This window comes from Myotis nattereri (genome assembly GCF_964212035.1).
Source record: "Myotis nattereri genome assembly, chromosome: 1".
Lineage (NCBI taxonomy): Eukaryota > Metazoa > Chordata > Mammalia > Chiroptera > Vespertilionidae > Myotis > Myotis nattereri.
The window spans coordinates 94,079,414-94,093,962 of record NC_138075.1 but is presented as its reverse complement, the minus strand read 5'-3'; the positions used below and the strand labels follow the sequence as shown (position 1 = coordinate 94,093,962).

The following is a 14,549-nucleotide window of genomic DNA, read 5'->3' as shown; positions in this document are numbered from 1 at the left end:
ACCAAATGGAAGAAGTTATTTGCTCTCTTCTTTTTTGATTTGATGCTTTTCTGTAGTGATATGCTTAGATTCTTTTCTCTCTTTATTTTTAAAAAATCCTACTAATGTAATAAACAGGTGGCAAGGACTATGGTTAAGATAACACAGCAGATAACAGGGACCCGGGGAATCCCCTTTGGCAACTGATCTGGGTATGCTTTTGATGACTTTGATTAATGAAGCTGCCATCGTTTCTGAGGAGCAGGCTAGGATAGCTCTGCTTTTCTGCAGGTGTGTTGAGAGATGGAAACCCCGAGAGAGACAGGGTTAGGCCACATCCCAACAGGGAAAGCAAAGGAGGCTTAAGCTTGGGTGTCCTAAATGCCCCAGGTGTTACTCACACATGCCCCTACCCCCACCCCCTCTGAGGATCTAAATTGCCTTTCCAGGCCAAATCTTGACATCTCCCTGACCCAAAAGAAACACATTGCTTTACTTTTATGACTGAAATATTACGCGTATTTATTGAAAAAGGAGAACATACTGCAGCTGTAGAGACCCAGCTTCCACAGTTCTGCAAACACAACTATAAATCATCCTTAGGCTTGTCATTCCCTTCTGTGAAAGCAAAACCACCCTAAGGAAATGTCCCCAGGAAGACTAATCTAGAAGATGCACCTTCTCTTGTACCCCACTAGGAAATATACAGCTAATAAAGTGCTGGCAGAAGCTTGGAAATGAAGTGCCCTTGAGCAAAAAGTTCCAATGCCATTCAGTCCAGGGCAGGAGACTGCCACCAAGACCCAAGTGGCACAAAGTCCACCCCCGAGACTGGTTGCCAGTAGAACTGAAATCTTACAGTAACTGCCGTTGCCAATGTCAAAGACAGTAATCGGGCCTGTACTGTCGTGGGTGGTTTATGGGCAGCTGATCCCCCAGTGAAGGGCCAGAAGCTTCTCTCTGGAAAAGCGGGGGAGGGAAATGTAGTTTGGAGGTCCAGCCATAGAGGATAACCAAGAGAGGACCCTCAACTGACCTCTCACTAACACAACTGGGGCTTGATTCAATGTGCCTAAGTCAGGAGCTCAAATGGCAGTTATACTGAACACTCTACTTTTTACTTCTAGGACTGTAAAAAGGTTTCTAGCCCAAGAGGATGAGTGTTTTGATTGTGTACAGGTGCAGTCACTATAGGTGCACGAATGTACAAACATTACTCCAGGGCACGGTCAGTCCTGGCGGGTGGCAAGTGTTTGCATAAAGAAGCAAGAGATCGGAGCACCTGGAGCAAGCCCTTTGGGAACCTGGATGAGAATAAGGTAAGGTCATCTGACCCCAATACGTAAGGAGGTGTCTTTACAGAAGTCAGCTCACCTTGAATTTGGAAAAGTTGAAAGAAATTACTGAGCAAACAAAAGTTAAAATTTAGAAAGGGAAAAGTATAACTTCAGGTTTTCCAACTTGAGATTGTGGTGTGATGAAACCTGATAGGACCCTAAAGGCCATGTCTCTCTTGATTAAAGCTGGTATTGGAAATTGGGTATAATTTCTCTTTTTAATGACCTACTGCCCAACTCAGTTCCCCTACCTGTGCTGAGCTCATTAAGCCTAATGTGCCTCAGCTGTGAGAAAATGCTGGCCAGAGGAGGGACACCCTGCACCTGTTACTTATAGGCATCCTTGAGTGCTTAGCAAGGCCAGCATCCTCTTCCAAAGGTCAGAAAATGAGACATCAGATGGTTCTATGACATGATTCAGATCACTCCTCAGAACTAGTAGTTGTTCTGTAGCTTGGAGCTACAACCATACTACCTTCTCTTTTGAAATAAGCCCAAGCTCTGTGATGTCTCATACATTTAGAAAGTCTAAAATGTTCTTTGCATTTTGCAGGCTGCTCCCAGAAGCTGAGGACAGGCCCTAGGCAAGCACACAGCCACGAGGATGCTGCCACCTCTGGACTTCAAAGCACTGTGTCTGGGACCAGGCCAGGTAGGGGCAACAAGACTTCCCCTTTAAACCAGCTAGACACTACCAAGTGCATAGTAAAAGTATCTTCTACAAGATCTGAAATATGTGTATGTCCAACACCGTCATCACCCTCCATTCCCTGGAGAGAGGCAATGCACCCAGCAGTGTGGCTGAGGCCGTGGGGTCCCGGCTATCCCAGCAGGTAGGTGCTGCCTGCAGGTTCCCGCCTGAGGGCATTGATGTGTGGGAGGGCTCCCGCTGTGGCCGCCAGCTTCTCACTGAGCTTCTGGTTCACCAGTTCCAGGTGGCGGCCGTTCTTCCGCGCCTGCCTCAGAGACCGCTTGACCTTCTTCACCCGGTCTCGGAGCTGCCTGTTCCGCTTCTCGAGCGTGGCCACCTTCTGCTGCAGTTTCTTGACGTGGTCCTCCTCCTCAAACAGGGCCTTCTGCACCGAGGAGCACATGAGCTGGGGAGATAGACACCACGGAGGGAGAGGCAGGTGAGCTCCAGGAAACAGGCCCAGGTCAGCCCGCGTGCCCAGCCACACAGACCCTAATATCACCCATAGCACTGACTCCAGCACAAGGACACCCCTCATGACTCCTTCCTCAGTTTCACCCTGTGGATCCCGCCCTGACCTCAAACATACACAGCACCCCTCCTGTGCTTTCTATACTTGAGTTCCTTAGATAATCTTGTTTTACAAGGATATTCTAAATACTTATCATTCCTATCAAAAAAGAAAGCTTCAGTGAATCAAGAAGTAAAAGACCAAAATCAGAGACAGAAAAATGCATAAAGAATATGGATAGTTCGCAGGGAAAGTATTATAAACCTCTCTTAAACATGGGAAGGGCATCTTAGCCTCCTCCCTCATAATAAGATCAATGCAAATTAGAGCCACAATGAATTGCTATTGCATCAGACAGACCTCAGTCCCAGCTGTGGAGCCTGCAGTGGTCCATGAACTGGCTGCAGTCCCTCTCAGGTGAAGGACCTCAAAGCAGATATACAGACGGCCAACACGTATATGAAAAGATATGCAACATCACTAATCATCAAGGAAACTAAAATCCAAACTACAATGAGGTATCACCTCACTCCTTAGAATGGCTATCATCAAAAACATAAGCCATAAGTTATGATTCAGGATGGTGACATAGGAGAATTCCAAACTCTCCTCCCTCCATAGATGCACCAAATGTACAGCTACATACAGAACAGTTTCCTATAAAGAAACCCAATAACTAAATGAGTGACTCCTACTCATTGGGCAGATGGGAAGGAAAAAACCCCACATTGAAATGGGAGAGAGAGGCCGATCCACAAGGCTGTCATAAACCCCTGGTGTGGGGAAGGGAACTCACAACTCCATGCTTCTCCCTAAGGAGTGAAGGGTCTGAACCACATGAGGAGGGTTCCAACTTCTACAATCTGCACCTGGGAGATGAATCCCCAAGGAAAGCCAGTGGGGCTTGTGTCCACAAGGCTACAGCGAGCTGAGAAGCGGTTCTTACAGGGCTCCCACATGGACTCGCCCACCCCAGGGCCCAGCACAGAGGCAGCGGACTAAAGAGCACCCAGGCTTTCTGTGAAGGAGGCCTACTTGCTTATCTTAAAGTTGCAGCCCAAGAAGCTTCTAATTAATTTCACACCCTGAGGCCTTCTGCAAACTCCTCCAAATACTGTGGGCTCGGCCTCTGCCTTGCTCCAGATGATTGGTACCAACCAGCGAGGAGCTTGGGCACACACTGGGTGCCCCGGTGGTTGTGACTGTGCCCAGGGGACACTCCTTGATCACTTGGTTCTGGTAGCCAGTGAGGCATGGTTGCAGATCCCATAGGACTGTAGAAAGTAGAGAACAGTTTTTAACCAGCTACCCCACTCGGCTCAGTGGGGGCAATGTTGTAGGCCACAGATTGAAACCCTCTGTGATCTGGCACAGTGAGAACCAACCCCAGGGCCTTCGAGCATATCCACAAACACGCACACTAAGAAGTCATGGATGACCTAGCTTCTCCTCCAAGATGCCCTCCTGAGTTGTTATGCCAGAAAAATGGAGAAGTATTATGGGGGGAATAACATACCTTTCAACATTTTGTTTATTGTGGATACTGCCCCCAGACACCCACCTTTTACTGATCTTCGTCCCAATATCAAACTAGTGTTTCTTCCTTCAAACACAGCACCTCTTTGATCCAACAATGGATCAGCTTTTAAAGCCTACTACACCTGAGGAGAAACTTTACCCAGGCCAGTGCTGCAACTGAGGAAGATACTGATGCAATTCTGGAAGGATTGTAACATCTATGACTGAATCAGCACCCTTGCTTGGGCTTGGAATGATGTGACCGAAGAGTGTATGAATGGCATCTGGAAGAAGATACTCAAGGGGTTCATCCAGGACTTCAAGGGGTTTGCCAAAGATGAGGTGCCTGCAAAAATCAAAGCTGTGGGTGAGGATGACAGTGAGGAGCTCCTAGAGCTGGTTCCTGAGGAACTGACTCATGGGGAACAGGAAAGCATTGCTGAAGAAGAGGCAAGAGAAAAGGAAACTGCAGGAAAAGAAAAGGAAGAACCCTCAAGAGAACTCACAGTGGAGGGCTTAGCAGAAGCTTTTGTAGTCCTCAGGAAGCTCCTTAAAAAGTTTGAAAACATGGACCCCCCAACACCAAAAGGTTTTCATTAATAGAGAGGAATGTTCATGTTGCATCATCTATGATGAAAAAACGAACCCAGCAAACCATGATGGACCTGTTTCCGAAAAGAGTGATACCTCCTTCCCGAGGTGTTCCAGAAGGCAGTGTTACCACCAGAGATGGCAGCTCCATGTTGTTGCCCCCGAAGACCTTCCAGTGGGACGTGATGTGGAGCTGGGAGCCAGTGATATTGATGATTCTGACTGTGTGGGTCTAGGCCAGTGGTTGGCAAACTCATTAGTCAACAGCCAAATATCAACAGTACAACAACTGAAATTTCTTTTGAGAGCCAAATTTTTTAAACTTAAACTATATAGGTAGGTACACTGTTATTAATTTAATTAGGGTACTCCTAAGGCTTAGGAAGAGCCACACTCAAGGGGCCAAAGAGCCGCATGTGGCTCGCGATCCGCAGTTTGCCGACCACTGTCTAAGCTAATATGTGTGTGATTTGTGTCTTAGTTTTTAACAAAAAAAGTTTTAATAGAAAAAAGCTCATAGAATAAAGATATAAAGAAAATATATTTTGTTAGTTCATACATGGAATAAATAATAGAAGAAATTGGTAAAAAAAAAAAGATATTTTTGTACAGCTACACAATGTCTTTGTGTTTTATGCTAAGTATTACTACAAAAGAGCAAAGTAAAAAAGTTAAAATAAGCTAAGGTTTATTTGTTATACATTTAGTGTAGCCTGTGTGTACAGTGATATCCTAGGCCTTCACATTCACTCACCGCTCACCCAGAGCAACTTCCAGTCATGGTAAGTGCCTTATTAAGGTGTACCATTTCTTATCTTTTATACTGTACTTTTACTGTATCTTTTCTTTTTAAAAAAATATATTTTATTGATTTTTTTACAGAGAGGAAGTGAGAGGGATAGAGAGTTAGAAACATTGATCAGCTGCCTCCTGCACACCCCCTAGTGGGGGTGTGCCCGCAACCAAGGTACATGCCCTTGACCGGAATCGAACCTGGAACCCTTGAGTCCGCAGGCCGACGTTCTATCCACTGAGCCAAACCAGTTAGGGCTACTGCATCTTTTCTATGTCTAGATATGTATAGATACACAAATATTTACTATTGTGTTACAATTGTCCATAGTATTCAATACAATAACATACTGTACAGATTGACGTAATGGACATATAGTCTGGATGTGTAGTAGGCCGTACCCTCTAGGTTTGTGTAAGTGTACTCCATGATGTTTGCACAATGATAAAATCACTAATAACATATTTCTCAGAATGTACCCCTGTCCTTAAGTGATGCCTAACTGTAGTAAGGTGACAGCTTAATCACATATAGAGCCATTATGAAGGTTAAAAGATAAAAGTAGTAAAAATAACTATATCTACAATAATTTGTTAATGAATACACAAGATACAAAGATGTAAATTGTGACTTCAAAAACAAAATAAAATGTGTGTCAGAGGACAAAAAGAGCATTAAAATGTGTTTGAAAATAAGTTGGTATAAACTTAACATAGACATAAATATAAGTTGTTTTATGTACACCTCAGGGTAACCACAAAGCAAAAGCCTATAGTAGATACATAAAAGACAAAGGAATCTTAATCATACTCTTCAGAATATCATTAAATCAGAAAGGAAGAGAGCAAGAGAAGAAAGGAACAGAGGAGGTACAAAACAGCCAGAAAACAATGAACAAAATGGCAATAAGTACATACCAACCAGGAATTACTTTGAATGTAAATGGATTAAATTTTCCAATCAAAAGACACCGAGTGGCTGAGATGGTTTTGCTCAGTGGATAGAGCATCGGCCTGCGGACTGAAGGGTCTGGGTTTTGATTCCAGTTAAGGGCACATGCTCAGGTTGCAGGCTCAATCCCCAGTAGGGGGCATGCAGGAGGTAGCCTATCAATGATTCTCTCTCATCATTAATGTTTCTCTCTCTTCCTCTTTTTTTCTCTCTGAAATCAATTTAAAAAACATATATTTTAAAAATATATAATAAAATAAAAAGAGAGACATCCAACTATATGCTGGTTATAAAAAACTCACTTCAGCTTAAAGGGCATAAACAGACTAAAAGTAAAGGGATGGAAAAAGATATTCCATGCAAATGGAAATCAAAATAAAACTGACTGAGCTACATTTATGTCAGACAAAAAGACTTTACAACAAAAATAAAGAAGGGCATTAAATAATGATAAAGGGATGAATCCAACAAGAGGATATAACATCCGTAAATATTTATTCACCCAATAGAGCAGTACCTAAAGATACAGGTATGGGCAAAAGTAGGTTTACAGTTATAATACAAATAATAAACTTTCACATACTCATAACTGTAAACCTACTTTTGCCTACTCCTGTATTAAACAAATATTAATACCTAAAAGGACAGATAGAAATACAATAATAGGGTAGTTTAATACCCTACATTGATCAGTATATAGATCATTTAGACAAAAGATCAATAAGTAAACACTGGTCTGAAGTAACACATTAGAATAGATGGACTTAACAGACATATCATGAATATTCCATCAAAAGCTACAGCATTTTTCTTAAGTGCACATGGAACATTCTCCAGGACAGATCATATGTTAGGCCACTAAACAAGTTTTAATAAATTTAAGAAGATTGAAATCATATTAAGCATCTTTTCTACCCACAATAGTATGAAAATAGAAATCAAGTAGGAGAAGAACATTCCAAAATGGCAGCAGAGTAAGTGGAGGCTACACTGGCATGATCCTAGGACCAAACTGGAACTACAACTAAAATACAGAAAGACCATCCTGAATAATCAACTGAAGACTAGCTAGAGCAGGGGTGGGCAAACTTTTTGACTCGAGGGCCACAATGGGTTCTTAAACTGGACTGAAGGGCCGGAACAAAAGCATGGATGGAGTGTTTGTGTGAACTAATATAAATTCAAAGTAAACATCATTACATAAAAGGGTACAGTCTTTTTTTTCAATAGTTTTATTCATTTCAAACGGGCCGGATCCAGCCCGCAGGCCGTAGTTTGCCCACGGCTGAGCTAGAGAGAACCCTGATAAGCAAGGATGGAAAGTGGAGACTGCATGGAGAGTGGTAGGAAGTACAGAGGCACAAAAGGGCTGCCTGGGCTCCCACAGACAGCAGCTGAAGTTCCAGAGAGATATCTCAGTTGGGGGGGTGGGGGGGAGTAGGGAGGAGGAAGAGGAGAGGGTTTCTACTGAGAACTCTGGGGCCTAAATCCCAAGCTGGGCTCCCCAGTCCCAAAAAAGCAGCAGGGGTGCTATCTGCCAGGGAGAGATGGCTAGAAATGCAGGCACACTCTTAAGGGCAACACACAAAATTTCGTGTGCAGCCACTCACCTTGGGCTCTGGCAGAGGGAGGGCAGAATGGACTGGAGCTGTGTGAGCAGAAGCCAGGGTTGTGGGCTCTAAGGTTAGAGCTCAGAAGGCAGACACTCCGTTTCCTGTGCTGAGTCATTCTCTCATACTGCAGAGCAGTGGTTACCAACCACTTGTGGTCCATGAGGTCTGAACAGTTGGCAACTGCTGCTGCAAAGGAAATGTTTCTCTGGCCTCTACCATCCAGGTAGCTTTTGCAAGGGGAGCGGGGGCAGGGGGGGGTTGGCAAACCCTATTGAAAACCCCTTGCCCCACCCTATGGAGTTTCTGAGGCCCATTAAGTGACTGAGAATAACAGTCATCTTGTAGGCAGAAGCAGTTGCACACCCTGTTGGAAAAACTCTCGCCCCACCCTGTGGTTGATATCTGAGGCTAATCATGACTGAATAATAATCAGACTGCAGGCAGAGGCAGATCTTTGGAGGCTTTGAGTCTTTGCCTGGTCTAATTCGGGGCCTGGAGCTAGGAAAAGCAGACCTTGGTGCAAATCTTGGTCCTTTCTAAAGGCATACATCCCAGCAGGGGGAGCCACAAGCTGTGGATTGCTGATAGCTCCAAACAGGGTACTCAGGGTCAGTCAGAAACAGCATCTGGCATTGTCCAGTATTAGAAATTGGGAGTGATAGCAGATCTACCTAATACATAGACATAAACCCAAATAACAGCAAACTGGAGAGGCAAAAAAGCCCAAAATGAAAGAACGAGAGAATTCTCCAGAAGAAGGACTAAATGAAATGAAAATATGAAATTTATCAGATATAGAGTTCAGAATAATGATGGCAAAAATGCTCAACAGCATGAGAAAAGATATAGTAACTATGAAAAAAAGACAAGTCAGAAATTGACAGCACTAAAAAAGAACATATTGGGCCCAGCTGGCATGGCTCACTGGTTGAGTGTTAACCTATGAACTAGGAGGTCATGGTTCAATTCCTGGTCAGGGCACATGCCCAAGTTGCGGACTTGATCCCCAGTGTGGGACGTGCAGAAGGCGCCAATCAATGATTCTCCCTCATCATTGATGTTTCTATCTCTCTCTCCCTTTCTTTTCCACTCTGAAATCCATCTATCTATCTATCTATCTATCTATCTATCATCTATCTATATATTTTAAAGAACACATTGGAAGGAATACACAGCAGATTAGGGGAAGACAAAGATTGGGTCGGTGAATTAGAAGACAGGCTAGAAAAAAATCACTCAGAGAATAACAACAACAACAAAAATTTAAAAATAGAACAGCTTAAGGGAACTGTGGGATACTGTGCAATGTAACAATATTCACATCATAGGAGTACCAGGAGGGGAAGAAAGTCACTCTGAGAAGGCACCAAAAAAATAATCTGTGGTCTTTGGAAATGTCGTGAAAGTGAAAATTAGCCTAATAGCTGATCTCTGGACAACAAAGACCCAGATAGCCACTGGGAGCAAGATCAGATGGTAATATACTCTGTGGGGAAGGTCTTAGCCCAGTCCTGAGCTCTGAGAACAAAAGTGGTAACAAGTCCATCTTAAACAGTACCACTTAAATAGTACTACTGGGGTGGCTTCATGTGACAATGGAAGGGGGCACTCAGAGCCATGGGGCCACTGACTCAGCCACATCCATGGCTCCAGGACCCAGAATGGGGCTGGCACCCAGCATCTTTGGCTCTAGAGGTCTACCCATTTCATCAGCACTTGCTCTGCTTTTCTAAAGAGGCCACAAAGAAACAAATAACAAGAATCACACCCATTAGACTGGCTACACTCCTGAATGTTCTGGGAATATGATCCCCGCCTTTGAAAAAACAGTATCTTCTGCAATTTCACGAGGGCAAGAGAATGCATCATCATTGTAGAGGATTTAGAAAATTATTTGCAAAGGGGTCCCAGGAACTGCAAAGGGAAGAAGGACGACTGGGGTTTCGTTGGGCAGCTTCTGTGAAGACCTGAGCCTTCTCCAAGGAAATTCCACAACAGGGGAAACAATGGCAGCTGTGTGATCTCAGACAGGAGAGCCTCTCCACCATGGTATCCACCCCTTTTAGGGCCCTACAGCCACTCAGCCTCACTTTGGAGTTGTATATTCCTTTCAATGCTTTGTTTATTAGTCTGCTGGCTACCTGATGATAATCAAGTGGCTGTTTCATGTAGAAAGTACCACAAAGTAATTATTTTGAGTAATTTTCAGAATAGACTCTGTAACTGATACTTTCATGTCCTGACTTGGATCCAGTTTGGAGTTTGACCCATGAAATCTGCCATCCTTTGCCATCTTATTGCCACGCTTTTGTAATGAATGGCCCACACTCAATGCTCTAAGCCTGTATCTAACTCACAGTCGCTGGCCCTCTAATAAAGTTGCCTCGTGGGAGCAGGGGATGGTTAACAGAAGAGATGGGTGAACTCCTTACTTCAGTTCAGGAAAGCCACTGGTTTGGGGCAGTGGTTCCAGATATCAAGAGCCCCCACAGAATTCATTCTTCAGGCAAGAGGAAGCCATCCTCCTTGTTTGGATTCCAAAGGAGGGGCTTGTGAGTGAGTCCTGGCCATCAGTGTGAGCTAGAGCCTTGTACTTGTGGTTCCTGGCCATCAGTGTGAGCTAGAGCCTTGCTACCTGTGGTTCCTGGCCCAGCTACGTCAGCATCACCTAGAGCTCGTGAGAACTGCGGAATCTCCAGACCTCCCAGACCTACTGAGTCAGAATCTGCATGGTAACAAGATCCCCAGGTGATCGGTGGGTACGATAGCTGTTGGTCCACAGGGGGGCAGGTCAGGAAGGCCAGAGATGCTGGGTGCCAGCCTCATTCCACCAGTTCCTTCCAGATTTCTCTCTTTGACAAGACCTGAATATGTGTCTCTATATCATTTAGTTCTAGGTTATCTTATTTTCTGTTAAAATCACTTCTAATATACAAAGTGTTTTCCTCTTAAAAGAAAATCCTGGTAACCACTGTCAACCTAACCATCATTCATTATCATGGTGAGCTATAAGGGCCTGCAAAAGCGCCTATAGGTCTGGGCTCACCACTGGCCCCAAACCATTAAGCTAGTGCAGTGGTTAGCAAACTTGAGGCTCGGCAAACCGCAGCTCGTGAGCCATATGCAGCTCTTTGGCCCCATGAGTGTGGCGGTATTTTGTGGAAGACCCACACTCTAGGGGCCAAAGAGCTGCATGTGGCTTTCGAGCCGTGGTTTGCCGACCACGGAGCTAGTGGATCCCCCCCGCCCCCCGGCTGCTCATTAGAATCACCTAGGAAATGTATATGAACTATATGAATGTATATGCCTGCACCCCACCCCAGACCAATGAGACAGGAGTCTCTGTGATGGAGGCTTGGGCATCACTTTTTTTAAAAGGGCTTCTCAGTAATTTAATAAGCAGCTAGGCTTGAGAACCATTTCTCTAAGACTTGAATCACTGTTTTTGAGGTGGAAACAAGATTTATGCAACTAAATAACTGTGCCAATTCCCACTGCCTATTCTTATTGTAAACCTCACTCTGAGCCTGCACTTCACTTCATTCCCTATGCTCTAATTTTAATTTGCTGCTTCCAGTCTTTTGTGTGCAAAAAACCATAACACCATGGTTATTAGGACTGTAATAGTCTGAGATCTCACCAACGTGTAAAACACAGAAACTGATATGTAGATGTGAAGGCATGCATGCCAGTCGCCTAGAGTGGTTTTTTAATTATTCCTAGGTCTGGGCCATAGGTGAAATGATTAAGTGAGCTCAGGGTAAAAGGCATGTTATAGCCTTTCTCCAAAGGGATGAAAGTTGCTCTCTGGATTAAAAGAGAATCTGGGACACAGATATTCTCATAAAACTCAGGGAGTGATCCTGGCTTTACCCGCTGTGTGGCTACTATCTCTCTTTAAACTTGACCAAGTTCCTGTGTTTATATCCTAGGTCAGAACCTAGTTGTATCTTAATTTTTCCAAATATTTTAGCCAATTTCCCAAACACTACTGAGTAAATTATCTCTCCACGCAAGATTTCTGACACCACCACTATTGAATGCCAAGTTCCCATGTAGAAATGAATCTGTTTCTGGGCTATATTCTGACCCATTTGTTTGCCATTATGCTAAAACCACACTTTAAAAAAACTATGAGTGATTTTGAAATATTTGGTGGGTTAGGTCCTCTCTTTTTGTTCTTTTTCAAAATTATACTCCTTTGCATCTCTGTATTTTTTCTTAATACTTTCGGGATTTGGGGCATTTCATTGAATTTGTATAGTTTAGGAAAACCTTTTGTATTCTTTAATAAAATTTATAACTTTCCCCATAAAAAAAAGGAATAAGATTTCTAAAGTAAGGCTTGAGCTGCAAATTACCGCTGCTTAGAAATATCCATTGATCCTCAACATATACCCTGCAATGTAGTAACATGGAGAAGAGTCACCTGCCTTGGTTTGAGTCCTGCCTCTTCCACTGAGGAGCAATGTCACCTTGGGTAGCTTCTCAAGCTTATGATAGTGCAGTGATGGTGAACCTGTGACACGTGTGTCAGAGGTGACACGCGAACTCATTTTTTTTGGTTGATTTTCTTTGTTAAATGGCATTTAAATATATAAAATAAATATCAAAAATATAAGCCTTTGTTTTAAGAGTCTCATGCTCTACCGACTGAGCTAGCCAGGCGCGGTAACCTTTGTTTTACTATGGATGCAAATATCAAAAAATTTCTATATGTGACACGGCACCAGAGTTAAGTTAGGGTTTTTCAAAATGCTGACACACTGAGCTCAAAAGGTTCGCCATCACTATGATAGTGGAATCTCTGCTGCACCTGCAAGACCCCCTGAGGGAGTAAAGTCATTGTTTCCCCAGCTCCCTGCATGCTGACAGCCCTCAGCTGAGTCTCTCTCCAGAAACTACCCCTAACTTAAGAGAGCTGCCTCGCTCCCATATACCTCCTTCCCGGGGTGTCCAAAGCCAATGACTGCTTAACCAAGGATATGAAAGCCAGGGCCCTCCTCCCAGCCTGGATCATTTCTGAAGGGTCCCCCAGCCTCGGAGCACACCTGAGGTAGGCTATGGCCTTTGGTGAGACTGCATCGCAGTCCAGCTTCTCCCACTGCTCAATCCTGCTCTTCCCTCTCCTTCCCTCCCGTCCCTCGGGTGTTGAACCCGGGAGCACTCAATAGAAGACAAAAACCTCCTGCACACTACTCAGCTCAGTCTGCTTCCCAGAGGACCCGGCCTGCAGCACTCACTGCCCTCATGTGTGCTATGGGAGAATCATGGTCCCATCTTACGGGGTGTTTCAAAGATTTAATGCGCTTTACTTGTGAAGTACTCAGAACCATACCCTGTGCTGGTGTCTGAATGTCTCACCAAAATTCATACGTTGAAATCCTAATGTCTGATGTGATGGTATTTGGAGGCGGGGCCTTTGAGGGGTGATTAGGTCTTCAGGGCACAACCTTCATGAGTGAGATTAATGTCCTTATAAAAGAGACCCCACAGGGCTCCCTCACCCCTTCTGCCACATAAAGATAAGAAATCTGAGACCCACCCAGCCGGTGTGACTCAGTGGTTTAACTAGGAGGTCACAGTTGGATTTCTGGTCAGGGCACATGCCCGGGTTTTGGGCTCAATCCCCAGTAGGGGGCATGTAGGAGGCAGCTGGTCAACAATTCTCTCTCGTTGATGTTTCTATCCCTCTCTACCTCTCCCTTCCTCTCTGAAATCAGTAAAAATATATTTTAAGCCGAAACCGGTTTGGCTCAGTGGATAGAGCGTCGGCCTGCGGACTGAAAGGTCCCAGGTTCGATTCCGGTCAAGGGCATGTACCTGGGTTGCGGGCACATTCCCAGTGAGGAGTGTGCAGGAGGCAGCTGGTCGATGTTTCTCTCTCATCGATGTTTCTAACTCTCTATCTCTCTCCTTTCCTCTCTGTAAAAACTCAATAAAATATATTTAAAATTATATATATATATATATATATATATATATATATATATATTTTTTTTTTTTTTTTAAAAAAAGAAGTCTGCGACCTCGAAGAAAGCCCTTACCTGACCATGCTGGCACCTGGATCTTGGACTTCGAGCCTCTAGCACCGTGAAAAAATAAATCCCATTTATAAGCCATCTAATCTGTGGAATGTTGTTATGGCAGCCCTGTGCTGGTGTCTGAGTGGACGACGATAGAGTAAGTGTCCACTAAATGTTGGTCATTAGTATGGCATCTTTTAAAACCCTTAGCCTTTGTGATTAGACTTGGCCTAGATCTCCAGTCTCATTTTTCATCCCTCTGTTCATCCACTTTATGCCCAAAGCAACCTGTCTCCTGGCTGTCCCCAATAATCCTGTTCTTTTCCATCTCCGGGCCCCGCCACACTCTTCCTTCCTCCTGGAGGCCTGTCTGCCTCGCCTCTGTCTGGCAATGCGGTAACCATCCGTGGGCCCTTCCATGACACTTTCCACAGGCTCTCCAGGGGCACATCACCTTTCCTGCTCCCATGTCCATAGTGCCCCTACAGCTGCCCATACAGTACATACCAAGCACCACACAGCATGGGGCATACACTCAC

General features: G+C 44.3%; 1 protein-coding gene across 1 annotated transcript in view; it reads right to left on the bottom strand.

Moving 5' to 3' along the window:
* Window positions 1–479: 479 nt before the first annotated feature.
* CCDC3 (coiled-coil domain containing 3) overlaps window positions 480–14,549 on the bottom strand; it is a gene marked incomplete at its 5' end in the record, with an annotated part of 126,322 nt that continues 112,252 nt past the window's right edge. Inside the window, one exon of the mRNA XM_081094874.1 lies at window positions 480–2,413. Coding sequence (XP_080951000.1) covers window positions 2,138–2,413 — 276 coding nt within the window. The 3' untranslated portion in view covers window positions 480–2,137. The remainder of the gene's footprint in view (window positions 2,414–14,549) is intronic.